Raw genomic sequence first — 26,929 nt, 5'->3', positions numbered from 1 at the left:
TTACTTTATTTTTTATTATTTTGTTATTATTTTGTTGCTATTAAACACACACACTGTCCCACATGCTTCTCCTTGCCAGCAGTAACCTCATTGGCACTGCCATGTTTCTGCCGTGCCAGAAGGGCGATGTAGATGGGCACTTGTATTCCCCAGTGCTCCACACTACTGCAAGTACCTTCTCCAGTGGAAAAGAAGGGAGTAAAGAGGATAAAAGGGATTTTCACTCACCAGTTTTTCTTTTAAATAAATGTATTTATGGATTATTGAACCAGTTTATTGGTTCAAAGGAAGGACTTAAACACACGAGGTTAAAAGCACATGGTGATAAAACTATGCAGAGCTCACACCAACAAAGGAGTACTTCCTAAAGCAGCAATGGCATTTTTCTCTGAGAGAAAAGATAAAAGCTGCAGCTGGTAATAGCATTCATATTTCCTTCATATTTTTTAGTAATAAATCTAAAAATCAGTGCCAGCTCATAATGTGAAAGCACAAAGGAGCAGCACATCTGTTTGCTACTGATTAGTTTATTTTCACCGGAGAAAATCACCTACTGGAAAACCATTTAGCTGAGTTCCCTCTGTGCTCCCCTCCCACCCCTTTGTTTTTAATAATGCCTTGTGGATTTGTCCCAGCTGTATCACTTTCAAAAGTGAAGCCAGATACTTTGCAGACAGTTCAACAATGCTATCCTGCTCAACACCATAGGAAAGCCACCCAGCAGCCTGAACCTCCGAGCTTCGTCATGATCTTATGTAACAATGACCTGGGAAACCACGCTGCACCTGACCACACCTGGACGTGTTGCAGATAACAACTCGTGGAGCAATCTGTTGTGAAAAGCCTGTTTTAAAGTAACCCCTACTTCTGTTTGAGAAGATGTTCCATCTTAAAGCTCATATGATCCATGTTGTCACCAACAGAAATCCAGCTGCAGTTGCACGGATCGGACCTGCCATGTATTTCCCTGCCACAGTGAAAGCAAGCTAAAAACCTTCTCCTTTGCTGTGCTTTAGTTTTTCAAACACAGGTGAAACAGAGCTTTTTAAAAGGATCCACAAAATCAAGTTCCTATGGTTTCAAGCATGCTCACCAACACACTGTTGAGCCAATGAATGCAAAATTGCTAGAGACCTAAAAAGCTGCCAAAGCCACACAAGATACACTCCCTCCTCTTGACCTCCCTGCCTTGGCCTACACTTGGCAGGGGAGGTTAGGAAGTGGGTCTGCACAGAAAGAGTAATTGGCCATTGGAGTGGGCTGCCCAGGGAGGTGGTGGAGTCACCGTCTCTGGAGGTGTTTTAGAAGAGACTGGAGGAGGCACTTGGTGCCATGGTTTAGTTGATTAGATGGTGTTGGATGATAGGTTGGACTCAATGATGTCAAAGGTCTTTTTCAACCTGGTTAATTCTATCCTATCCTATCCTATCCTATCCTATCCTATCCTATCCTATCCTATCCTATCCTATCCTATCCTATCCTATCCTATCCTATCCTTGTAATGCCTATTACCATACAAAGACACTTGGATTAATAACAGCAAAAATGGCCAGGCCCAAGGACCAAGCATTTTGCTGGGTTTACCTTGATTCTGCTCTGTGACATTTGGAAAACTCTCTTGGGATCAGTTTTATTTCACACCACTGGGAATAAGACCTCAGTAGAAGCTGCAGCACTGGCATCATATCACATAGAATCACAGAATCACCAAGGTTGGAAGAGACCTCAAAGATCATCAAGTCCAACCTGTCACCACAGACCTCATGACTAAACCATGGCACCAAGTGCCACATCCAATCCCCTCTTGAACACCTCCAGGGATGCTATTTGCCTTACATTATTCTTTTCATGTACCAAAACCCGTGGCTATTAACAGCAGTGTTTTCAGCAAGCAATCATTGTATTAAAACCTCAGGAAAGCCCCAGAACACACACCCCACACATTTAAATGCTAGTTTAAGGTGAAGTCTTTGGGAACATCTTGCTTCCAAATTACTGTTTTAAACCTGTGTGCTTCAGGTTTATCATGTAATGCCAGTCAGCAGCCTCAGGAGATAAGGCAGATGAAATAGATCAACTGCTCCTGGAATCAACAGACACAGTGAAATATATATATAGATTTAATCTTAATTCAGATCTATGCAGGGATTTTCATATATATATATATTCAATATGTACCTTCCAGGTTTTCCACCTTCACTTAGGTTTCATCTATTGGTCTTGTTAAGTCTACTTTGACCATATGAGTAGTAGGGGATGATCCTCCTCGAAGACCTTCCAAGAAAATCTGTGGTTTGGGTACATTGCTTGAGTTGTCACGCTTAGCCTGGGTGCTAACATCTTTTGGCAGGTACACTTGGGTGCAGTTGTTTCTCCTCATATGGCTGAGGTCAGTCTGCACGGCATGAGTCAACTTGTGGCGCAAATTGGCCTAAAGACACAGGAAGAACCAATGAAGCAAAACTTTGAACATTTTAGCACGAGTCCCTCATCAGGTGTGTTCCCATCTTTTACATCCACGTGCTTCACAAACCTGGAACATGGCCCACTTCACCCTACCACCACTAACTACATGGTTGTAGCTGTGACTTGATGACTCCTGAACTAGCAGGACGTATGGCTCCGAGGAGACCTTACTGTGGCCTTCCAGTATCTTAAGGAGGCCTATAAGAAAGCTGGGGAGGGACTTTTTAGGGTGTCAGGGAGTGATAGGACTAGGAGGAATGGAACAAAAAGTAGAAATGGATAGATTCAGATTGGATGTGAGGGTGGTGAGACACTGGAACAGGTTGCCCAGGGAGGTGGTACAAGCCCCATCCCTGGAGGCTTTTAAGACCAGGCTGGATGTGGCTCTGAGCAACCTGACCTAGTGTGAGGTGTCCCTGCCCATGGCAGGAGGCTTGGAGCTTGATGATCCTTGAGGTCCCTTCCAACCCTGACAATTCTATGATTCTGTGTGTGAACAAGATGTCCCACACAATTTTAAGTGAGCCTTTCATTGCTTTTGTAGTTTCCTTGGGTCATTATCTTCAAATCCTGTTCAATGCTGAAGCCTTTGTTTTGCTAGAATAAAATGTTGTTGTCAGGGCAGACTCTTTCAAAGCTTCAAATTAATTTCAGTCAGTCTGAAAACACACTGAAAGTGGTGGCAGGCATGGATAAATCTCAGCATTTGCAAGCTAAACCAAGTCTGAGGATCCTGGATATTGGAATAGAATAGAATAGAATAGAATAGAATAGAATAGAATAGAATAGAATAGAATGGAATGGAATGGAATGGAATGGAATGGAATGGAATGGAATGGAATGGAATGGAATAGAATAGAATAGAATAGAATAGAATAGAATAGAATAGAAAAGAATTAACCAGGTTGGAAGAGACCTTTGAGATCATCAAGTCCAACCTATCACCCAACACCATCTGATCAGCTAAACCATGGCACCAAGCACCCATCCAGTCTCTTCCTAAACACCTCCAGTGATGGTGACTCCACACAAATACAGGACCAAGTCTTTGGTTTCTACCAAGAGTGATGAGATTTTAGGGGTTGGTGTCATAAAGTATCACATAAAAAGAAAAATGTCTTCTTTGAAGACATTGCTTCTTAATCCCTTGGCAAGGGGCAAAAGTTAAGGTAATTTATGATTAAAGCTCTGTTTAATCACAGAAACTGCTATAGATACAATGACAAACCCACTTCTCACCAAGGGTTAATATTACAAAGTCAGCATTTGAAACAACAAAAATGTTCCTTATTTCACCTATCCTTCCATGTCAGCAAAGGTGTAAACCACATTCATCCTATGACATAATGCTGTAACAAAATACAGTCTCATGTGGTGGGATCCAGACACCTGCATGTAAATGAGAAAGTCCTTGGAATCCAGCCCAGTGATGGAAGACTACAGATTTGAGTCAGTGGAAGCTGGAGAGTGATTAAATTGGTCAAATTCAGTGTTTGCATCAGGTTGAGCCAAACTATTTTCCAGACTCCACTAGCTAGATCTCTCTCAACTGGGATGGAAGTTGATTGATTTATGTATGGACATAGAATAGAATAGAATAGAATAGAATAGAATAGAATAGAATAGAATAGAATAGAATAGAATAGAATAGAATAGAATAGAATAGAATAGACCTGGTTGGAAGAGACCCTCAAGATCATCATGTCCAACCTATTATCCAATACCACCTAATCAACTAAACCATGCAACCAAGCACCCCATCAAGTCTCCTCCTGAACACCTTCAATGATGGTGACTCCACCACCTCCCCGGGCAGCACATTCCAATGGCCAATCACTCTCTCTGTGTAGAACTTCTTCCTAACATCCAGCCTAAACCTCCCCTGGTGCAGCCTGAGACTGTGTCTTCTTGTTCTGGTGCTGGTTACCTGGGAGAAGAGACCAACCCCCACCTGGCTACAACTTCCCTTCAGGTAGTTGTAGACAGCAATAAGGTCACCTCTGAGCCTCCTCTTCTCCAGGCTAAGCAACCCCAGCTCCCTCAGCCTCTCCTCACAGGGCTGTGCTCCAAACCCCTCCCCAGATTTGTTGCCCTTCTCTGGACTCGCTCCAGCAAGTCAACCTCCTTCCTAAACTGAGGGCCCCAGAACTGGACACAGGACTCAAGGTGTGGCGTAACTAGCGCCGAGTACAGGGGCACAATGACCTCCCTGCTCCTGCTGGCCACACTGTTCCTGATGCAGGCCAGGATGCCATTGGCCTTCTTGGCTGCCTGGGCACACTGCAGGCTCATGTTCAGCCTCCTATCAACCAGCACCCCCAGGTCCCTCTCTGCCTGGCCACTCTCTAAAATTTGATGTCTTAATCTGCAACAAAGGGGAGGGGAGGGGAGAGGAGGGAAGGGGAGGAACTGGAGAAAGATATGGGGGAAATGGATCAATAAGAAAGTCTAGAAATAAGGAGAGAAACTAGCTGGGGAAAAACCAAAATTGAGGCAGTTGGAACAAAGCATGCATCTCTGAATAAAGACAGATTTATGTTGCAAGGAACAAAAGTTTACAGCAATTTATTCTGAACTTTGTCAACCAGCAATAAAAATGTTGTAGTAACTCTACAAACCAATTTTATAGCTTTTCTTCTCAGTTCCCATTCATTCCATTCATAGGATGCCACAATAGTTGGAGGCAAGATATGAGTATCAGTTTGAGTACTACTGTCACATTTTATGGTTGGTTTCATCAAACACTTGTCTGCTTTTGTGGCCTAGATGAAAACAAACATAGAACAAACCCAAGCAAAACATAAATCTGAAGAACACAGACATGTGAAAAAGAGAGTGTTATGGATACACTGCTTTTCAAAAACAAATAGAAACCTGCAAACCACAAGTGGATAACAACCTTTGCATTCAGGAATATTTGTGTTCCCTCTGTCCCTGCTCAAAAGAAGAAACCATTAAGTATATCATGGATTGAATTTCTTGCAGAAGACTCTTTAGACAGAGACCACAACTAAATCTCAAGTTCACACATCCCAAGTGAATGCTTGCTTAGAGGATTTTGGTTAAAAAGGGTCTCACAGGGATCAGTGCTGGGCCCCATCCTCTTAAACATCTTCATTGATGATCTGGATGAGAGGATTGAGTCAGTCATCAGCAAATTTGCAGATGACACCAAATTAGGAACAGATGTTAGTCAGAGGGTGGAAGGGCTCTGCAGAGGGACCTCGACTGACTGGACAGATGGGCAGAGTCTAATGGGATGGCATTTAACAAGTCCAAGTGCCAGGTGCTGCACTTTGGCCAAGGCAACCCCATGCAGAGCTACAGGCTGGGGTCAGAGTGGCTGGAGAGCTCCCAAACAGAGAGGGACCTGGGGGTGCTGATTGACAGCTGCCTAAATATGAGTCAGCAGTGTGCCCAGGTGGCCAAGAGGGCCAATGGCATCCTGGCCTGTATTAGGAATAGTGTGGCCAGCAGGAACAGGGAAGTCATTGTGCCCCTGTACTCTGCATTGGTTAGGGCACACCTTGAGTCCTGTGTCCAGTTCTGGGCCTCTCAGTTTAAGAAGGACATTGAGACTCTTGAATTGAATTAACTTAACCAGATTGGAAAAGACCTTTGAGATCACTGAGTGCAACCTATCATCCAACACCACCTAATCAACTAAACCATGGCACCAAGCACCCCATCAAGTCTCTTCCTAAACACCTCCAGTAGTTCAATGTCAAACAGATTTCTACCTAGAATAGAATAGAATAGAATAGAATAGAATAGAATAGAATATGGGCCTTCATGCATTCTCTATGACAGGCAGATAATTCTTTCCTAAAGATGGGTATCATCTCTTTATGTGCTATAAGCATATAATGGTAAGGGTTGGAAGGGACATCTGGAGATCATTTATTCCAACCCCCAGCCACATTTGGATTGTCTAGGACAAGCCACACAGGAATTTATCCAGGTGGATTTTGAAAGGTCTTCTCCAGAGAAAAATAGAATAGAACAGAACAGAACAGAACAGAACAGAACAGAATAGAATAGAATAGAATAGAATAGAATAGAATAGAATAGACCAGGTTGGAAGAGACCCTCAAGATCATCACATCCAACCTATTATCCAACACTACCTAATCTACTAAACCATGCAACCAAGCAACCTATCAAGTCTCCTCCTGAACACCTCCAGAGATGGTGACTCCACCACCTCCACCAAGTCTGAGGATCCTGAAGAATAGAATAGAATAGAATAGAATAGAATAGAATAGAATAGAATAGAATAGAATAGAATAGAATAGAATAGAATAGAATAAACCAGGTACCTCATAACCTCTCTGGGCAGCCTTTCCAGTGCTCTGTCACCCTCACAGTAAAGAAGTTGGTGAAGTAAAGAAGAGACAAACCCAACAGTTGTTTAGCCAGAGCCATGGGGAATGTGTACCTGAGCATATGGAGCAAGGTACTCAAACTGATGATGATACTCGAGCAGTTGAATTAGCTCTGCATATTCTTGTGCCTTTTCTACATTCAATTGGATGAACTTATCTGGATCTTGAGCAAAGGTGTAGGCAGCTTCTTTGGAACTGAAAACATAACATTTCTCTCTGTGCTTCAAAATTCCAATAGCAGGATTTCCTACAAAAAAAAACCCCAACCCAAAATGAGCCCCACAAAATAAAACAGTGAACAGTATGATATCCAATACAAAAGACACCTACAATCAACATTCTGTGTTTCCTTCAAGTTAGTTTCACTTCCTTTTTTTTTCCTGAAATCACAAGAAATCCCTGGAAGTGAGCTTTTTGTAAATACAGAAAAGCCTGTGCAGCTGCTTTTGAATAGTTCACATCAGGCAGGCCTCAGTGCATCTGCTAGAAAACAGCAGACAAAACATCTCCATCAAAGGCACAGGAAAAGAGCCCATAGCCACAAGTGTTTCCCTTCTATTTTCCAGCAAGTACTTGACTGCAGGTCACCAGTCCATTTATACCAAAGGGCATAACACTGAAATTAACTGAAGAAGCAGATGAAGCAGCTGAGAAGCCAGACAATAAATTAGCAGAGAAAATGAAATGTCAGTAAAGGTCAAATAACTTACAGAGGAAAACACAAAGTGAGCTCAAGGACAGTGGCAATCTCTGCTTCAGCTGTCATTGACCAAGAAAGACCTGGAATCATTGCAGACACTGCCTTGAAAATACTAAATGGCATTCAAAAAAGCTAAAAGAATGTCAGGAATTATGAGGATGCAAACAGAGGAGGGAAGAAAAGCAGCATTCTCCTCCCCCTCTACTCTGCCCTGGTGAGACCTTATCTGGAATATTGCATCCAGTTTTGGGCTCCCCAGTTCAAGAGGGACAGGGATCTACTCAAGAGAGTCCAAGAGCTACCAGGATGATGAAGGGACTGGAGATGTGCCCTATGAAGAGAGGCTGAGAGCCCTGGGGCTGCTTAGTCTGGAGAGGAGAAGACTGAGAGGGGATTTAATAAATCTTTATAAATATCTGAGGGCTGAGTGTCAAGAGGGAGGGGACAGGCTCTGCTCACTTGCACCCTGTGATGGTGGCAATGGATATAAACTACAGCACAGGAGGTTCCACCTCAACATGAGGAGGAACTTCACTGTGAGGGTCACAGAACACTGGAACAGGTTGCCCAGGCAGGTTGCGGAGTCTCCTTCTCTGGAGACTTTCAAGACCCACCTGGATGTGTTCCTGTGTGACCTGTGCTAGATTCTATGGTCCTGCTCTGGCAGGGGGGTTGGACTTGATGATCTCCAGAGGTCCCTTCCAACCCCTAACATCCTGTGATACACTTGTAAATACATTTTTTTCCAACAGAACAGATAAAGTGAAGGGAGTTGGAAGTGATCAGAGGCTTGGACTACCTTCCACAGAAGAAGGGGTTAAAGGCAGAAGCCTTTTCAACACTGCAAAGAAGCAACTGAAAACAAATATGATACAGGATTATAAAACCACATGTTGCATCCAGTATACAATTAGTGTTTGCTGGTTTTCCTAATAGAAAGACTCAGGCCTGCAGAAATTATCAAGCCAGATCTTAAAACAACCCCCTGTTCATAGTATGTATAATTATAACTGTAGGACTCTTGACAATAAGAATATCCCATAGCAAAGTCTAAATGGATTCCAAAAGCAATTAGGCAAATTAAAACTCTATCAAGGATTATTCAGCAGAAGGTTACACACTCACCATTTGCCTGAAGAAGACTCAGAAGTGCTAGCAGGGAAAGATATAATTAAGGAAGAATCATTCCTATTTGATTTCTCATAGGCTTCAAGATTTCACAACTGTTCACAGCCCAGAAATGGGCTGAAAAGACCTTCAGTCTAACCCAGGACAGTTGTTCTCCTATGCAAACAATGCTAAATAAGTAATTGAGCATTAGCAAACAAAAAATTTGCACTGCCATTAAAATGTCTGGGTTTTAATACTGCTAAGTAGTGGCAATATTTCACTCCCTACCTCCTGTAGCTTAAAAAGATTCTCTATGGATAGGTTCTATGAAGGACAGGGAGATAGAAAACATGATCTGGTGAGGGAGCTGAAACAAGGCTTACTTTCAAGACAAATGACCTTAGAAGAGACCACAAAAATTCCTGTAATGAGTTGACTTAATCAGGTGCACTTTTGCATTGTTTTCAGAGCAGATTTATAGCACTTTATAACATCTATTTCAAAACACATAGGATGCAGAGATGGCTGGCTGTTTGCAGCACTCAGATACACAAAACAGAAGGACTGACCATTTTCCCATACTTGTGTTAAAACACATTAAGACAGTAAACAAAACCTGCATTCAGGCCTAGTGTGGGTTACACAGGTGTGAGGAAACATTTATAGGTGCATAGATTCACAGAATAATTTAGGTTGGAAGGGACCTTAAAGATCATCTACATCCAACCACCCTGCCATGGGCAGGGACACCTCTCACTAGACCAGATTGCTCAAGACCTCATCCAACCTGGCCTTGAACACTTACAGGGAGGAGGCATCCATGACCTCCCTGTGTAACCTGTTCAGTGTCTCACCACCCTCACTGGAAAGAATTTATTCCTAATATCCAGTCTAAATCTACCCTCCTCAAGCCTAAAGTCATTAACTCTTGTTCTATCACTATAAGCCCTTGCAAAGTTTCTTCCTGGATTTCTTGTAGACCCCCTTCAGGTACCGGAAGGTTGCTGTAAGGTCTCCAGGGAGCCTTCTTTTTTCCAGGCTGAAGAGCCCCAACTCTTGCAGCCTGTCCCTGCAGAGAAGGTGCTCCAGCTCTCTGATCATCTTTGTGGCTCTCCTCTGGAATTCCTCCAGCAGTTCAGTGTCCCTCTTATGCTGGGGACACCAGAACTGGATGCAGTACTCCAGGTGGGGTCTCACAAGAGCAGAGTAGAGGGGCAGAACCACCTCCCTTGTCCTGCCAGTCACACTTCTTTTCACAGAATCATAGAATCAATAAGGTTGCAAAAGACCTCAAAGATCATCAAGTCCAACCTGTCACCCAACACCTCATGACCACTAAACCATGGCAGTGCCATGGACAATCCCCTCTTGAACACCTCCAGGGATGGTGACTCCACCACCTCCCTTGGCAGCACATTCCAATGGCCAACTTCTTTCTGTGAAGAACTTTCTCCTCACCTCAAGCCTAAACTTCCCCTGGCATAGTTTGAGACTGTGTCCTCTTGTTCTGGTGCTGGTTGCCTGGGAGAAGAGACCAAGCCCACCTGGCTACAACGTCCTTTCAGGTAGTTGTAGAGAGCAAGGCCAGGAGTAGAGTTGTAGAGATGTAGAGGTGCAGCCCAGGACACATTGCCAGCTCATGTTGAGTTTATCATCAGCTGACACTCCCAAGTCCTGCTCCTCAAGGCTGCTCTTGAGCCACTCCTTGCCCAGCCTACATACTTGGGATTGCCCTGACCCAGGTGTAGGACCTTGCACATGGCCTTGTTGAACTTCACGAAGCAGGCTTATCTATCCCATCTTGTTTCCATCTCTGCTTGCTTGTGTCTGTTTTCCCTTGAAGCCCTCCTGCCTTCTATCTAGGGCAGTTTATTTGTGTATTTTAAAAAGAAACATACTTTACCAGGGGAAATAAGTCATTTGAGGTAAAAATCCCAACCAAGAAAATACATCACTCCAGCTCTGACATAAGAGGAAGCATTCAGAATGACACTTTATCTTCCCTAGTAGTTGTGCACATGTAAAGCATAGAAAAAGATGTAACTACAAAGCATACCTGGGAGGGTGAGGCCTTTCACACCAATTGCATGTGCACAGAAACCACAATACTGGATTAGCAACTGGTCCAAATTATCAGTAGACTCTGGAAAAAGCCATTCTTGGTTCTTGAAATCAGAAGCATTGACTCTGGTACCTAAGAGAAGGTTTAACAAAGGAATGGTATCATTAACAAAACAGATGTTTAAAATCCAATCCTATTACAGGATGACTGTAACATGAATGCACAGGATGACTCTCTTCTTCCACAGGATGACCTGCAGTGCCAAGATCCCACAGGCCAAACTTTAGCCCTGCCATAAGACAGATCCTGCTGAAAATCAGTTCTGCAGGAGTCTATTTTAGTAGCATTAGTTTAGTGGAAACAGGGGACAACACCAGGAAGGTAGTATCCTATTCTTCTATTGTTTTCACCCACTCATGCATTACAAATCCCCTGGAGTGTAATTTGGTTGCTAGGGATACCATCTTGCAAACAAATATGAGTGGTAACCAAACTCCCTTTAGACTAGCTTTTATGTTCCCCCCCTCAATGTCAGAAGTTCTGATAGGTATAAAAAGGCATGGATATATTTAAGGAAATAAATACAATGTTTAAAAAAGGAGAAGTAGTCTTCTCTGACCATTCTGCCAGGTTTCTAAGGTATGTTTGTATCTAGCAGCTATGTTGTAAGTTTATGTATAAAACTAAGAGCCTAAACTACACTACATGAAAAATAAATGCACACACTCCAAGATTCATTTTCTTTTACTGTACAAATACAATAGAATGGAATAGAATGGGATAGAATATAGTAGAATATGATAGAATATGATAGAATAGAATATGATAGAATAGAATAGAATAGAATAGAATAGAATAGAATAGAATAGAATAGAATAGAATAGAATAGAATAGAATAGAATAGACCAGGTTGGAAGAGACCTTCAAGATCATCGCATCCAACCCATCAACCAATCCAACCCACCTAAACAACTAAACCATGGCAGGAATAGAATAGAATAGAATAGAATAGAATAGAATAGAATAGAATAGACCAGGTTGGAAAAGACCTTTGAGATCATAGAGTCCAACCTATCACCCAACACCATCTAATCAACTAAACCATGGCACCAAGCACCCCATCCTGTCTCTTCCTAAACACCTCCAGTGATGGTGACTCCATCACCTCCCCAGGCAGCACATCCCAATGGCCAATCTCTCTGCCTATGAAGAACTTCTTCCTAACATCCAGCTTTAACCTCTCCTGGTGCAGCTTGAGACTGTGTCCTCTTGTTCTGGTGATGGTTGCCTGGGAGAAGAGACCAGCCCCAACCTGGCTACAACCTCCCTTCAGGTAGTTGTAGTGAGGAATAAGGTCTCCTCTGAGCCTCCTCTTCTCCAGGCTAAGCAACTCCCTCAGCCTCTCCTCACAGGGCTTGTGCTCCAAACCCCTCCTCAGCTTTGTTGCCCTTCTCTGGACACATTCCAGTAAGTCTCTCCTAAACTGAGTGACCCAGAACTGGACACAGGACTCAAGATGTGGCCTAACCAGTGCTGAGTACAGGGCACAATGCTCCCTGCTCCTGCTGGCCACACTGTTCCTGATGCAGGCCAGGATGCCATTGGCCTTCTTGGCCACCTGGGCACACTGCTGGCTCATGTTCAGCCTCCTATCAACCAGTACCCCCAGGTCCCTTTCTGCCTGGCTGCTCTCCAGCCACTCTGACCCCAGCTTGTAGCACTGCATGAGGTTGCTGTGGCCAATGTGTAGTACCTGGCACTTAGATGTGTTCAATCTCATGCCCTTGGACTGTGCCCATCTGTTCAGCCTGTCAAGGTCCCTCTGCAAATACTGATTAGTAAGAAAACATAATAATCAATGCGTAGAACCCTCTGTAAAGAGTATTCACACCACAAAATCTTGTGTAAAAAGGAAAATATAAAGGAGTAATTTGCAGTACCCATGGTTTCTCTTATCCTCTCCTCATCAGTTTTCACAGTCACTCCTTCCAGAAGAGATGTTAGCACTTCCTCAGGAAAAAGCTTGGAATGGATTTCTGAGAACTGTTGCAGACTGTTGGTCATATTTGTGAGGAATCTTAGCAGAAGTATCTCATCCTGGAAGCTGGCCCAGAGGTTAGAGAGCTCAGCAAAGAGTGGCTAGAAAATAAAATATCAGAAATCCAGATTATGTTTAGGTCTGTACTGCAACCCACGTGCTGTGAACAACAATCTCTGCTGGGAACATAGCAGGGCTGATCTCCAGGGTCTTCACAGAATCATAGAATCAACAAGGTTGGAAAAGACCTCAAAGACCATCAAGTCCAACCTGTCACCACAGACCTCATGACTACTACACCATGGCACCAAGTGCCACGTCCAATCCCTTTTTGAGCACTTCCAGGGACGGTGACTCCACCACCTCCCTGGGCAGCACATTCCAATGGCTAACAACTCTCTCTGGGAAGAACTTTCTCCTCACCTCAAACCTAAACTTCCCCTGGCACAGGTTGAGACGGTGTCCTTTTGTTCTGGTGCTGGTTGCCTGGGAGAAGAGATCAACCCCCACCTGCCTACAACCTACCTTCAGGTAGTTGTAGACAGCAATAAGGTCTCCCCTGAACCTCCTCTTCTCCAGGCTAAGCAACCCCAGCTCCCTCAGCCTCTCCTCATAGGGCTGTGCTCCAAACCCCTCCCCAGCTTTGTTGCCCTTCTCTGGACATGTTCCAGAGTCAACATCCTTCCTAAACTGAGGGGCCCAGAACTGGACCCAGGACTCAAGGTGTGGCCTAACCAGTGCAGTGTTTAGTTGCCCCCTCAAAAATCACAGGTGCTGTAATAATAAGACCAATATAGACTTTTTTCTTAACACAAACTATGTACAAATTCATCAGCAAAGTATTTTGTAATAATTCAGTAATTTTTTTATAATTGAAGTAGGTTTTCTATTTAGATTACTTACAAAAACTTCTTTGGTGTCTATGGAAACCTTATTCTGCACTGTGCTTTTCAGCTGCTCCATTGTTGCTGCAAACTGCACATTCATCTTTTCAGTTTCTTCAGCACTTGTAGTTGCATCAGACTGGAAAGAGAACTTACTTCAGGGAAGAAGTATGACAATACAATAACTGAGTATTTAGCAGTAAGTATTTCCTTGGATCTCTTCATTCAGCTATCTTCAGGCAACTGCTTGAAGGAACAAAATGCACCCTAGCTTTCCACAAAACATGTTTTTCCAGAAGTGTGTAGGCATAGAACTGTGTAGGGCATGGGCAGGGACACTTCCCACTAGATCAGGTTGCTCAGAGCCACATCCAGCCACCAGGCACTTCTATGAAACAAATACTAGTAATTTTTATAGGAAAACTCTATATTTTTACTTAAATGTTTTCAAGCATTATGATATCAAGGCAAGATTAATAAATCCCTATAGTCTCACTAATGACAAATGGAAAGGTCTCCAGAAACAAAACAGTTTCCAAGAATTTGAATTGTGTTCCTCAAAGTCTTATGAAGTGGGCCTAAAAGAAGGCTGGGGAGGGACTTCTCAGGATCTCAGGGAGTGATAGGAGTAGGGGGAATGGAATGAAGCTGGAGGTGGGGAGATTCAGACAGGATGTGAGGAAGAAGTTCTTCCCCATGAGAGTGGTGGAGCCCTGGAATGGGTTGTCCGGGGAGGTGGTTGAGGCCCCATCCCTGGAGGTGTTTAAGCCCAGGCTGGATGAGGCTGTGGCCAGCCTGATCTAGTGTGGGGTGTCCCTGCCCATGGCAGGGGGATTGGAACTAGATGACCTTTGTAGTTCCTTCCAACCCTGACTGATTCTATGATTCTTATGATGACTCTGTATGTGTGTGGGATGTCTGCAGACTCAAACTGAGACAAATGACCAAGGAGACTGTTTCCCTCCTGACTTTTGGGGCAGTACCAGTATGCAAAGAAGAAAAAAGTCCTACTTTCTAAGACTGAATGTTAATGAAATGGACCCTAAAAAGGAAACCTCCAGAAATTTAATGTAAGTCACAGGGCAGCAAACAATTAATCCTTTTTGTCTTTCATCTGACAGTAGCCAAACCCAGCAATTTAGGTACAAAGTTGCTGGAGCGTGTCCAGAGAAGGGCAACAACGTTGGGGAGGGGTTTGGAGCACAAGCCCTATGAGGAGAGAATACATACATAGAATAGAATACATAGAATAAACCAGGTTGGAAGAGACCTTCAAGATCATCGCGTCCAACCCATCACCAATCCAACACCGCCCAAGCAACTAACCCACAGCACCAAGCACCCTGTCAAGTCTTCTCCTAAAAACCTCCAGTGATGGCGACTCCACCACCTCCCCAGGCAGCCCATTCCAATGGGCAATCACTCTTTCTGTGAGGTTGAGGGAGCTGGGGTTGCTTACTCTGGAGAAGAGGAGGCTCAGAGGGGACCTTCTTGCTCTCCACAACTACCTGAAGGGAGGTTGTAGCCAGGTGGGGGTTGGTCTCTTCTCCCGGGCAACCAGCACCAGAACAAGAGGACACAGTCTCAAGCTGCACCAGGGGAGGTTGAGGCTGGATGATAGGAAGAAATTCTTCCCAGAAAGATTGACTTGCCATTGAAATGTGCTGCCCAGGGAGGTGGTGGAGTCACCATCACTGGAGGCATATAGGAAGAGACTGGATGGGGTGCTTGGTGCCATGGTTTAGTTGATTAGATGGTGTTGGATGTTAGGTTGGACTCGATGATCTCGAAAGTCTTTTCCAATCTGGTTAATTCAATTCAATTCAATTCAATTCAATTCAATTCTATTCTATTCTATTCTATTCTATTCTATTCTATTCTATTCTATTCTATTCTATTCTATTCTACTCAAAGTTCAGTAAGACAGATGAGCCCTTGAACAACCTGGTCAAGTGGAAGGTGTCCCTGCCCATGCTGTTGGAACTGTATGATCTTTAAGGTCCTTTCCAATCCAAACCATTCCATGATTCTGGGATGCAGGTTGTTACAGAGAGAGATAAATTTCATTCAATTTCTTTCTGAATATTTTTTCTTATATTCCTGTTCTACACAAGTAGGTAACTTGCATCTGTACCAAACCCCCACAGGATACAACTTCCTGGTATCTCACCAGAAGGATGCGGAGGAAGGCCTCGTGCTGTCTCACATTGAACAGCGCTTCTTTTAGTTTCAGAGAACTAAGCTGTGTGTATCTGTGCTGGTCCTCCTCCATGGATTCCAACAGGGCTGTGTACTGGTAGGCTAGCATATGGCAAGTATTAAGACCTTCCTTGACAGTCTGTGTAGCTGCTGGGATGGCTTCATTCAGAATGGCTGGCACTGTTTGTGTAGAATAAATAAAAGATACATATAAAAGGAATTATTTAAATCAGTAGCAAATGATTGAAGTGCAGTACTTGAGCAAAGCACTCCCCCAACAGAATTGTGATTCCTAAACTTTGTCCTTATAATCATGCATTTCCAAATACTTGCTTACTCTATCTTACCAGTCAAGTGGTTCCAAACAGTAACAATGGAAATACCATAGTCATAGAATCAGGGAATCATAGAACTGTCAGGGTTGGAAGGGACCTCAAGGATCATCCAGTTCCAACTCCCCTGCCATGGGCAGGGACACCTGACACCAGATCAGGTTGCTCAGAGTCACATCCAGCCTGGCCTTAAAAACATCCAGAGTTGGGGCTTCTACCACCTCCCTGGGCAACCTGTGCCAGTGTCTCACCACCCTCATGGTGAAGAACTTCTTCCTGACATCCAGTTCCAGTTTTGCTCCATTCCCCTTAGTCCTATCACTACCCAACATCCTAAAAAGTCCCTCAACAGCTTTCTTGTAGGCCCCCTTAAGATCCTGGAAGTCCACAACAAGGTCTCCTCAGAGCCTTCTCCTCTCCAGACTGAATAGCCCCAACTTTCTCAGTCTGTCTCCATAGGAGAGGAGCTCCAGCCCTCTGATCAACCTCATGTCCCTTCTTTGGACACATTCCAGCACATCCAGATCTTTCTTGTAACAGGAGCTCCAGAACTGGATGCAGTACTCTAGGTGGGGTCTCACCAGAGTGGAGTAGAGGGAAAGCTTATAATCACAGAATGATAGATTGACACAGTACCACAGTATCACCAAGGTTGGAAGAGACCTCTAAGATCATCGAGTCCAACCTGATTCAAATCCAAGGCTGTGAGAACACTCACTTTTTAGTGAGGTAGTTCAGTTGTGACTACTGACATGGTTTCTTAAGAGCCTTTAGACAACCTGCACTATTTTCAATTCTCAGTTTTCTCATCTGTAAAATACTAATAACAGGTCCCCCATTTCCTGGGCACTTTGATATCTAACAGTGCTCTGAGAATGAGTTAAAGTTTATGATTAAAACCAGAAGATAGCTATTACATGAAAACAAACATGCCTATGCAGTCATTCAAGTTCAGCATTAGTGCTTGCAAACCTCACAAACTCTCCCAAATGGCACAGGTCAATAAATCATATTTTATCTGACAGTTACTAAGACATGGTTTAGTTTACAGAACATATACTATAAATTACTGGGGGTTTAGTTATTATTTCATGATTGTTCTTTCAGCAGAGCTCTATGCAAAGAAAGAGGATGACAAGACCTAGGCACTTCCTTTAAGTGCAAAATACAGCCCTTTTGCTCTGTGTGTGTGCTGAACTTTTAATGCCAGCACTATCAGCAAGCAGCAGTGCAGTAATTAGGCTTTGAGGCGTCTCTACTCAAAACCCTGTGAGCACAGAAAGACTAGATTTAACAAAGCCAAAAGGGGAAGTAAATTTGCACAGGTATCAACAGCAGCCTAACCACAGGTGGAGAAAGCTAATTTACCTTTTTTGGAAGCAGGGTAAAAAGCCAAGGTGGAGCCCTACCCCAGGAGACTGCTGATAACACTTAAATTAAGGCTTTAGCAGTCTAACCACTGGCCTTAAGTATAAAGATATCTATTTTATCTCCTGACCTAAGAGAATTCATGCCATGTTTTTTCCATCTGTTCAAACATGACATGTAAACAGGTCAGTGAAAACAAATAGGTTATAGTAAAGTAAGACATGTATCAGGATTAACAATGATATTACCTATTTTAATAGATTCCAAGCTCCCCAAATATTATATGACAAAGACCACAACATGTTGTAAATCATGCCTTTTGTATAACCATGATACTTAAATGCTCCCTCAGACTGTAAGGCAGGCCCAGTGAACCTATAATAGAGGCAGCCACAACATAAAAAGGTGACATTTCACACACAGAATCACAGAATGGCAGGGGTTGGAAGGGACCTTGAAGGATCATCCAGTCCACCCCACCTGCCAGAGCAAGATCACCTAGACCAGATCACACAGGAATGCATCCAGGTGGGTCTTGAATATCTCCAGAGAGGGAGACTCCACAACCCCCCTGGGCAGCCTGTTCCAGTGTTCTGTCATCCTCACAGGGAAAAAAAATTTTCCTCGTGTTTCCATGGAACTTCTATACCTCAGCTTCCACCCATTGCCCCTTGTCCTGTCATTGGGCATCACCCAGCAGAGCCTGGTTCTATCCTCTTGACACTCACCCTTTACATCTTTATAAACATGAATGAGGTTACCCTTTAGTCTCCTCTTCTCCAAGCTAAAGAGCCCCAGCTCCCTCAGTCTCTCCTCATAAGGAAGAGGTTGCGCTCCGTTAATCACTTTGGTAGCTCTGTGCTGGACTCTCTCAAGCAGTTCCCTGAGGTCCTTCTTGAACTGAGGGGCCCAGATACACAGAATGGTAGGGATTGGAAGGGACCTCTGTAGATTATTGAGTCCAACCCCCCATGGTAGGTTCACCTAAAGAAGGTCACACTGGATGCATAAACACTGGTTAGGGCACACCTTGACTACTGTGTCCAGTTCTGGGCCCCTCAGTTTAGGAAGGACATCAAGACACTTGAACATGTCCAGAGAAGGGCAATGAGGCTGGGGAGAGGCCTTGAGCACAAGCCCTATGAGGAGAGGCTGAGGGAGCTGGGGTTGATTAGCCTGGAGAAGAGGAGGCTCAGGGCAGATATTATTGCTCTCTACAACTACCTGAAGGGAGGTTGTAGCCAGGTGGGGGTTGGTCTCTTCTCCCAGGCAACCAGCACCAGAACAAGAGGACACAGCCTCAAACTGTGCCAGGACAAATTTAGGCTCAAAGTGAGGAGAAAGTTCTTCACAGAGAGAGTTGTTAGCCATTGGAATGTGCTGCCCAGGGAGGTGGTGGAGTCACCATCCCTGGAGGTGTTCAAGAGGGGATTGAATACGGCACTTGGAGCCATGGCTTAGTTAGTCATGAGGTGCTGGGTGCCAGGTTGGACTTGATGATCTCTGAGGTCTTTTCCAACCTTATTGATTGTATGATTCTAACAGGTCTCCATGTTCCATTTGTGGGAAAGCATAGAAATCCAACAATGACTTGCTTAGCATCTGAGAAAAAAACCATCATCACCAAAATGCATAAGGTTTACTTACTTCTTTCCCTGATGTCATTTGTGGATTCTTTTTCCTACTTACACTGCTTTACTTAAAATCCCATGTAGCTAACCAAATGCTTTGCTTTCCAATAAAGCACAATTTTCTTAGCAGGAGAGCTCTGTGCTGTAGCCCTCATTCCACAAACTTTAGTCTTTTAAAATAAAAGGTTTCACCCTTAAATTGGGCTGCAGACCTTTCCTACCAAGAAGTCTTCTCATTGAACTACAATATTAAATGCATTCCAGTATCTGAAGGGGGCCTACAAGAAGGCTGGGGAGGGACTTCTCAGGATGTCAGGTAGTGATAGGACTAGGGGGAATGGAATGAAGCTGGAGGTGGGGAGATTCAGGCCGGACGTGAGGAGGAAGTTCTTCACCCTGAGAGTGGTGAAGCCCTGGAATGGGTTGTCCAGGGAGGTGGTTGAGGCCCTGTCCCTGGAGGTGTTTAAGCCCAGGCTGGATGAGGCTCTGGCCAGCCTGATCTAGTGTGGGGTGTCCCTGCCCATGGCAGGGGGGTTGGAACTAGATGATCCTTGTGGTCCCTTCCAACCCTGACTGATACTATGATACTATGCATATTCACAAAAACATTTCCTCTGATCACTCCTTTCTTTGATTATTAATTATGAACTTACTGGAAACAATGTGGTAAGAAGAAGTAATGTAGGAGAAGAGAAAATAGGAAGAGCAAGGTCTTGTCCTACTCTGAATACAGCTTTTGAAGAACTCCAGCAGAGCTATTGACATTTTCTGCTTATTAAAGAAGCAGAAAGATTCAAAATGCAGAAGGTTTTTGACAGCATATTGAAAGATCTGAAGAGGTTACTCTGAATCACCAGAATGAAGATAATGCCTCAGCAACTTTTATTGCTTCTTATCACACATACTCCACAGAAAATTGTGATTGGATTGACAGTATCCTTTCAAGATTTTAATTAACTGCTTTTGGAGGCAAACATTACCTATTTAATTCACTTAATGGCAAGGGATCAGGGAACAAGTTATCATAAGGAAAATTAGTGCATGAAGTTAATAAATATAATCCTTCCACATCAACTACAGAGGGCTGCTTATTAGCTAAAAAGTAGCAGTCTACATAGAAGCCTATAATTAAATACCAAATGTGTACTTTTCCTTCAGGTTTACAGACACTGAGTCAAAGCTGTTTATCTAGAGAGATGAGACATAATTGGAGCCACAGCAGTGAAGAGGGATGGGAAGAATGAATTGGGAATACACAGCCCCAATGCAGTTGTTTACTTACAGTCATCAATGCTGCTTCCTCCTTGCCTCAGTTCCTTGTTGTACAACCGAATTCCTGTGACTAGCATGGCAAGATTTTTCAGCTGTTGCTCTTTGTTCTTCTTACCAAGTGAGATGAAAGTGATCAGCTCTGTCTGGGGGAATACACTCTGCAGGGCAGCTGTAAGTGTTACAACAGGTGAGAAAACGCCCAATGCAAGGGAACAGAAAGGAAAATCATTAAACAAGCAAAAATCCCCTCTCCTGAACAGCTGCAAAAGTAGCAAATCCATGGCAAATGCAGACTTCCAGGCTGAGCAGTGACATTTTGGGTAGCAAGCATTTGTCACAGTTTACCACTAAAATTTACCATCTAAAGATCAGTAAAGAGAAAGTGAAATTCCATTTCTCAGTAAGAAAAGCCCAGTTTCACAGCTGGAAGTTTACTGACCTGTTACCTCTCTGACAGCCTCAAGATCTGTTGGGGATCCCAGGCCAGAGCTCAGCAGCATGTAGCTAATGATCTTTTGATACAGATTCTCCATTTCTTCTTGCACACAAGGATGACTGCCTGTGATCTCTCTGACCACAGGAGCCAGCCTTCCCTCCAGAACACGTCGCTGCTCACTGAGTAATCCAGCTAGGAAAGAAGACAAATAGAAACTGCTGTCTACATTCTTTGGGATTTGGTTTATACAGAGGGTGCAACTCATTTCCACAGTCAAAGGACCAATTTAAGGTTTCTGAAGCACAGATACATGGAAGAGATCTTCAAGGGGTTGCCGTCGCTGGGGGTGTTCAGGGCAAGGCTTGACAGGATGCTTGGTTGCATGGTTCAGTTGATTAGGTGGTGTTGGATGATAGGTTGGACACGATGATCTTGAAGGTCTCTTCCAACCTGGTTTATTCTATTCTATTCTATTCTATTCTATTCTATTCTATTCTATTCTATTCTATTCTATTCTATTCTATTCTATTCTATTCTAATATTGTTTAATGAAGAGCAGTGGAAGTAAACATTAACATAACTAGCATGATTAACATCAGGCAATAGAATCCAGAGAACTATTCTGGTCAAATTAAGCAGCAAGTCTCTGACTCTCTGAACTCCTCAGATTGTGCACACACACCTACTTCATAGGCAAATGAAGTTACAGGTCCAAATCTGAACACTAATCAGGATCTCAGAATCTTACTGGACTTACTGAACTTACTGAGCCCAGATGACTTTGGAGCCACTCTCTAGTTTGGCTAATTTTGCTAACAAAAAGACATTCCCCATGATCTTCCCATGCAGAAACATTTCAGTTTTTGTCTGCTTTTGTTCTGCATTTAGAATAGAATAGAATAGAATAGAATAGAATAGAATAGAATAGAATAGAATAGAATAGAATAGAAATGAATTGACCAGGCTGGAAGAGACCTTTCCTGTGCTCCAGCCCGCCTCATTGAAATTTGAAGCCAGTTACATCAGAGACAATCTCCCCACCTCACTTTTCTTCCACATTCTCAGACCATATGAACTTAACCAATGATAAGACCAAAACATGCATGGTTAAAACTGCAACTGATTGTTCAAGACTGCTCATGTCAAGTAGTAATATTGATAAACCACCAAGTTCTCTTTCAGATACATGGGTGCAGTTCTGGCTACTAGTTCTGTTTCAGATACACAGGTGCAGCCACTGCACTTGAATGCATAATGGTTGTTAAGTAATCTAATATATTACATTCTCTCAGGGAGGATGAGTGTAGTCTCAAATCTAATATACATTTCCCCCCCTGCTATATCCATACTGAAACACCATACTTCTATATAGTACATTTCTCCATGGATCTTTATTTTGTTTTACTGTTAGCAGTCATTTGAAAGGAATAATTTTTAGCCCTACAGAGAGAGGTATCAGATCCTAAACTCAGAATCAACTTCTATGAAAACATGTTAATTATATTCAAATTACCTTGGTTTGTATAGTTCAAATCAAAGTAAACTTGCATCTTAATTGTGCTCAGGGATGGGTTTGATGTGTCAAGCAGCCTGGAAACACAGAGCTAAGAGAGAAAGGTGAGTTCTTTCTTATCACAGGGAAACATCTGAACGGGACTATGCTACAGGTTTTACAGTACTACTAGAGCCCCCTCCCTAACCATTCTCTCAAAATACTATGAACACTGCAAAGCATAAGGCATTTACTAGCATTCAGGAACACAAGAGTCATACAATTACAGAATGTTTTATGTTGGAAGGGAGCTTTTAAAGTCACCCAGTCCAATCCCTCTGCAGTAAGCAGGGATATCTTCAACTCGATCAGCTTGCTCAGAGACCCATCCAACCTCACTTTGAATGTCTCAAGGGATGGGGTATCCATTATCTCTCTGGGCAACCTGTGTTTGTGTTTTACCACCCTCATTCTAGAAAATGTCTTCCTTGTATCTAACCTAATCTGCTGTGGCCAGCAGGTCAAGGGAGGTGATTCTCCCCCTCTACTCAGCTCTGGAGAGATCCCACCTGGAGTACTGCATCCAGTTCTGGAGCCCCTAATTACAAGAGGGATATGGACATGCTGGAATGTGTCCAGAGAAGGGCTACGAGGATGAGCAGAGGGCTGGAGCACCTCTCCTATGAGGACAGACTGAAGGAGTTGGGGCTGTTCAGTCTGGAGAAGAGAAGGCTCCGAGGTGACCTAATTGTGTCCAGGGAGGTGGTTGAGGCCCCATCCCTGGAGGTGTTTAAGACCAGGCCGGATGAGGCTCTGGCCAGCCTGATCGAGTGTGGGGTGTCCCTGCCTATGGCAGGGGGGTTGGAACTAGAGGATGCTTGTGGTCCCTTCCAACCCTGACTGATACTATGATACTATGATCTTCTTGTAGTTTAAAACCATTATCCCTTTTCTAATTGCAAAAGGCCCTTATAGGCCCCAAGAATCCAGTCTTTAGCTATAGACCCATGAGGACAAAAAAACAGCACTGAAAATGTGGAAGTGTTAATATCAAAATAAAACAGCTTTTTAGTTACAGGAACAGACAGCAAATAATGCTAGAATCTTAGCTCAGTAATGACTGCCATCATCGTGTCAGAGTTACCTGGGAAAGGCTTTGCACATCTTTTTCTGTAAGGTTTTGATCCAGGTGAAAGTTACTTCTCGGACCTAAACAAACAGCTTTCACCTAGAGAGTGCCAAAAAGAAAACTATTAATCCACATCTCAACATACACCCTTTGCAGCTCACCTTTTATTCTTTGAAATATCTCAGATGCAGCCAATGTTTTTCTTTGGTTTTCCTCTTTTTCCATTTCGACCTTTGATAATGAAATGAAACTTGCTGGTTTCACTTCTCAGACACAGAAGGAAAAAGAACACCCTCTTTGGGACACAAGCTTTGCAAAGAAATGTTTAAATACAGCTCATCTAAAAAAAATTTCTAGGAAAAAAAAAACCTGTGTAAAAAATAATAATATATATAATAAAATATATATATAAAAAATAATATATATATAAAATTAAATATAATTATACATTATATAATATATTATATAATATATAATATATTATATAACTATATATAAAAAATTATATATATATAAATTATATATATATATTCAGATTCATCATGGTTGTTTGTAGACTTCTCAGTTGGTGCTGTATGCCTCAGTTTGACTGTTTACCAGGCAGATACCAAACTCATGATGCTCTGCATACAGGGAAATGTGTGCATTTCTGCAACGGGTATGCAGGCTGGGGATCTTGCCAGCCACTGGTACAAGTTATTGACTCACAAAAATTTGTTGTGCTTCATTGATTAATGCTGCTTTTGAGCCAAATCTATTTTTCCAAGCCATGCTGTCACATTTGGGAAGAAAAACAGAAATAATCAGACTAACAGTGCTGCTGTGAGCCATTTACAGTATCACCAAGGTTGGAAGAGACCTCGAGGATCATCGAGTCCAACCTGTCTCCACAGACCTCATGACTAGACCATGGAACCTGCATTAGGAATAGTGTGGCCAGCAGGAGCAGGGAGGTCATTGTGCCCCTGTACTCTGCATTGGTTAGGCCACACCTTGAGTACTGTGTCCAGTTCTGGGCCCCTCAGTTTAAGAATGACATCGAGACTCTTGAACGTGTCCAGAGAAGGGCAACGAGGCTGGGGAGAGGCCTTCAGCACAAGCCCTGTGAGGAGAGGCTGAGGGAGCTGGGATTATTTAGCCTGGAGAAGAGAAGGATCAGGGGTGACCTCATTGCCCTCTACAACTACCTGAAAGGTAATTGTAGACAGGAGGGAGTTGGTCACTTCTCCCAGTCAACCAGCACCAGAACAAGAGGACACAGTCTCAAGCTGTACCAGGGGAGGTTTAGACTCAAGGTGAGGAGAAAGTTCTTCCCAGAGAGAGTTGTTAGCCATTGGAATGTGCTGCCCAGGGAGGTGGTGGAGTCACCATCCCTGGAGGTATTCAAGAGGAGATTGGACGTGGCACTCGGTGCCATGCTCTAGTCGTGAGGTCTGTCGAGACAGGTTGGACTTGATGATCCTTGGGGTCTCTTCCAACCTTAGTTATACTGTGATACTGTGAAATATTCATCACATTTATACTACCTAGCCCTGCCTTAACAGAGAAACAAAAGAATTCATCACAGCAGAGGGAAGAGGTAAACATCAAAGAATTAGCATAGCTGCTGCAATAAACATGCACTTATGCGTCATCCCCTTCTGCTCATTTATGAGAGTGGGAAGAAAAGTTATTAAAACTTGGGAACACTTCACTTTAGAAACAGAAAGAAAGGTTTCTGCATCTGTAGGAACAAACTGAGCGAGACCTCTGAGTCAAACAGTTCCCAGCAATCAGAACTTCCAGCTTTTTCAGGGTCTTACACTGCCACAAACAGCATTTCAGAGGAATGAAGTACATTTTTTCCCAGGTTTTTAGGACCCTATATTGAATGCCCCTTTGAAACTTCCCAGTGTAGGCAAACAGAAACCACAGTGTTTCAAAGTCAAGTCACCCCAAATCCTCAGATGCCACCATCCCAGCCCAGTCAGGCTGCTGTGGAGCTGCATTTTGAATCTTGTTGACTTTTATGACCAAAGGAGTAATTTATGCCCTCACTCCACATCATTTGGTCTGGGTAGGGTCAGTCAGTGACCTAGGGGGAACTATTGGCCATGTGTAAAATGAAGTTCCTATCTCACATAAGCCTTAAAACACAATTTGAACTGCCAAGCTACTTGTGCCCAGATGAGAAACTTCTATCATGAGACCATGTTGGTGAGCAACAACAGAATTCAAACATGATTAGAAAAATACTTGGATGAAATAATAATCAATTCATAGAATCATTTAGGTTGGAGTCCAACCATTAACCCTATTCTACCAAGTCCACCATTAAGCCATATGCCCAAGCAGCACATCTACAGAGCTTTTAAACACTTTGCGGGACGGTGACTCCCATCTCCTCCCTGGGCATTCTGTTCCAATGCCTGACAGCCCTTGCAGTTAAAACTTTTTTCCTGATGTCCAGCCTAAACCTCTGCTGGTGCAGCTTACAGGCTGCCCAGGGGGGTTGTGGAGTCTCCCTCTCTGGAGACACCACCACCTCGCATCACCTGGATGCATTCCTGTGTGATCCAGTCCAAGCCTGGCAGTGGGGTTGGACTGGATGATCTTTCGAGGTCCCTTCTGGCCCCTGAAATTCTGTGATGCTGTGATTGAGGCCATTCTCTCTTCTTCTAGCACTCGTTACTTGGAAGAAGAGACCAACACCCGCCTCACGACAAGCTCCCTTCAAGCCCCCCACGCTAGGAATTTAACTTGGGCTTACCAGGAACGCCACCAAGCTCTCCGAAACAGCTTGTCCCTGGGCAGCGCATTCTTGGCCGACTTCACGAATTATTTTCTTGAGGACACTTTCAGTCTGGTCACTAGCCATTCTGGACGGGCACAGCCGGTAACGGGAATAACATGTATTTAAGTTTTCGGCTGAGTCTGTTAACTCTTCTCCACGAGGGGGCTGCGGGTGCCCCCCCCGCCCAGACCTCTCAGCCCCGCGGCCGCCTCCTGTCGGGACCCCCCCTCCCAGCTCGGCAGCGCTCCCACCGTCCCGGCCGCCCCCAAAATGTCCTGCTCTCACCTCTTCTCCTGACCGGCCCCGGGTGGCGGCCGGCGGCGAGAAAGGGCCGCAGTGGGCAGCAGCCGCTCACCGTTGCCACGGGGACCCGGCGCGGCCGGGGCTCGGGCGCTGCCGCCGGCGGCGGAAGCGCTGCGCCTATGGCTCTCTGTGTGCGCCTATGGCTGCGAGTCTCCAGGCTGGTCACCACGGAGAGGCGAAGGCTCCCCAGAGGCCTCACAGGTACATTTCAGTATCTGAAGGGGACCTACAGGACGGCTGGGGAAGGACTGCTCAGAAGGGCTTGTGGTGACGGGACAAAGGACAACGGTTCGAAACTGGAGCAGGGTGGATTTAATTTGGACATGAGGAGGAAGTGCTTTACAATGAG

General features: G+C 43.9%; 1 protein-coding gene across 1 annotated transcript; it reads right to left on the bottom strand.

Annotated features, from left to right (window-relative positions):
- Positions 1-2,192: 2,192 nt before the first annotated feature.
- CFAP206 (cilia and flagella associated protein 206) lies at positions 2,193-26,361 on the bottom strand. Its single transcript, XM_054162450.1, has 12 exons — positions 26,254-26,361; positions 23,520-23,603; positions 22,397-22,487; positions 20,887-21,075; positions 20,458-20,616; positions 15,816-16,024; positions 13,665-13,784; positions 12,664-12,862; positions 10,718-10,855; positions 6,905-7,098; positions 5,085-5,228; positions 2,193-2,431 (listed from the first exon to the last, which is right to left on the bottom strand). The coding sequence occupies exons 1-12, from the start codon at positions 26,359-26,361 to the stop codon at positions 2,201-2,203; spliced, it is 1,866 nt and encodes a 621-aa protein (XP_054018425.1). The 3' UTR covers positions 2,193-2,200.
- Positions 26,362-26,929: the final 568 nt, after the last annotated feature.

This window comes from Dryobates pubescens, chromosome 6 (genome assembly GCF_014839835.1).
Source record: "Dryobates pubescens isolate bDryPub1 chromosome 6, bDryPub1.pri, whole genome shotgun sequence".
Lineage (NCBI taxonomy): Eukaryota > Metazoa > Chordata > Aves > Piciformes > Picidae > Dryobates > Dryobates pubescens.
This window is presented reverse-complemented; position numbering and strand designations above follow the sequence as displayed.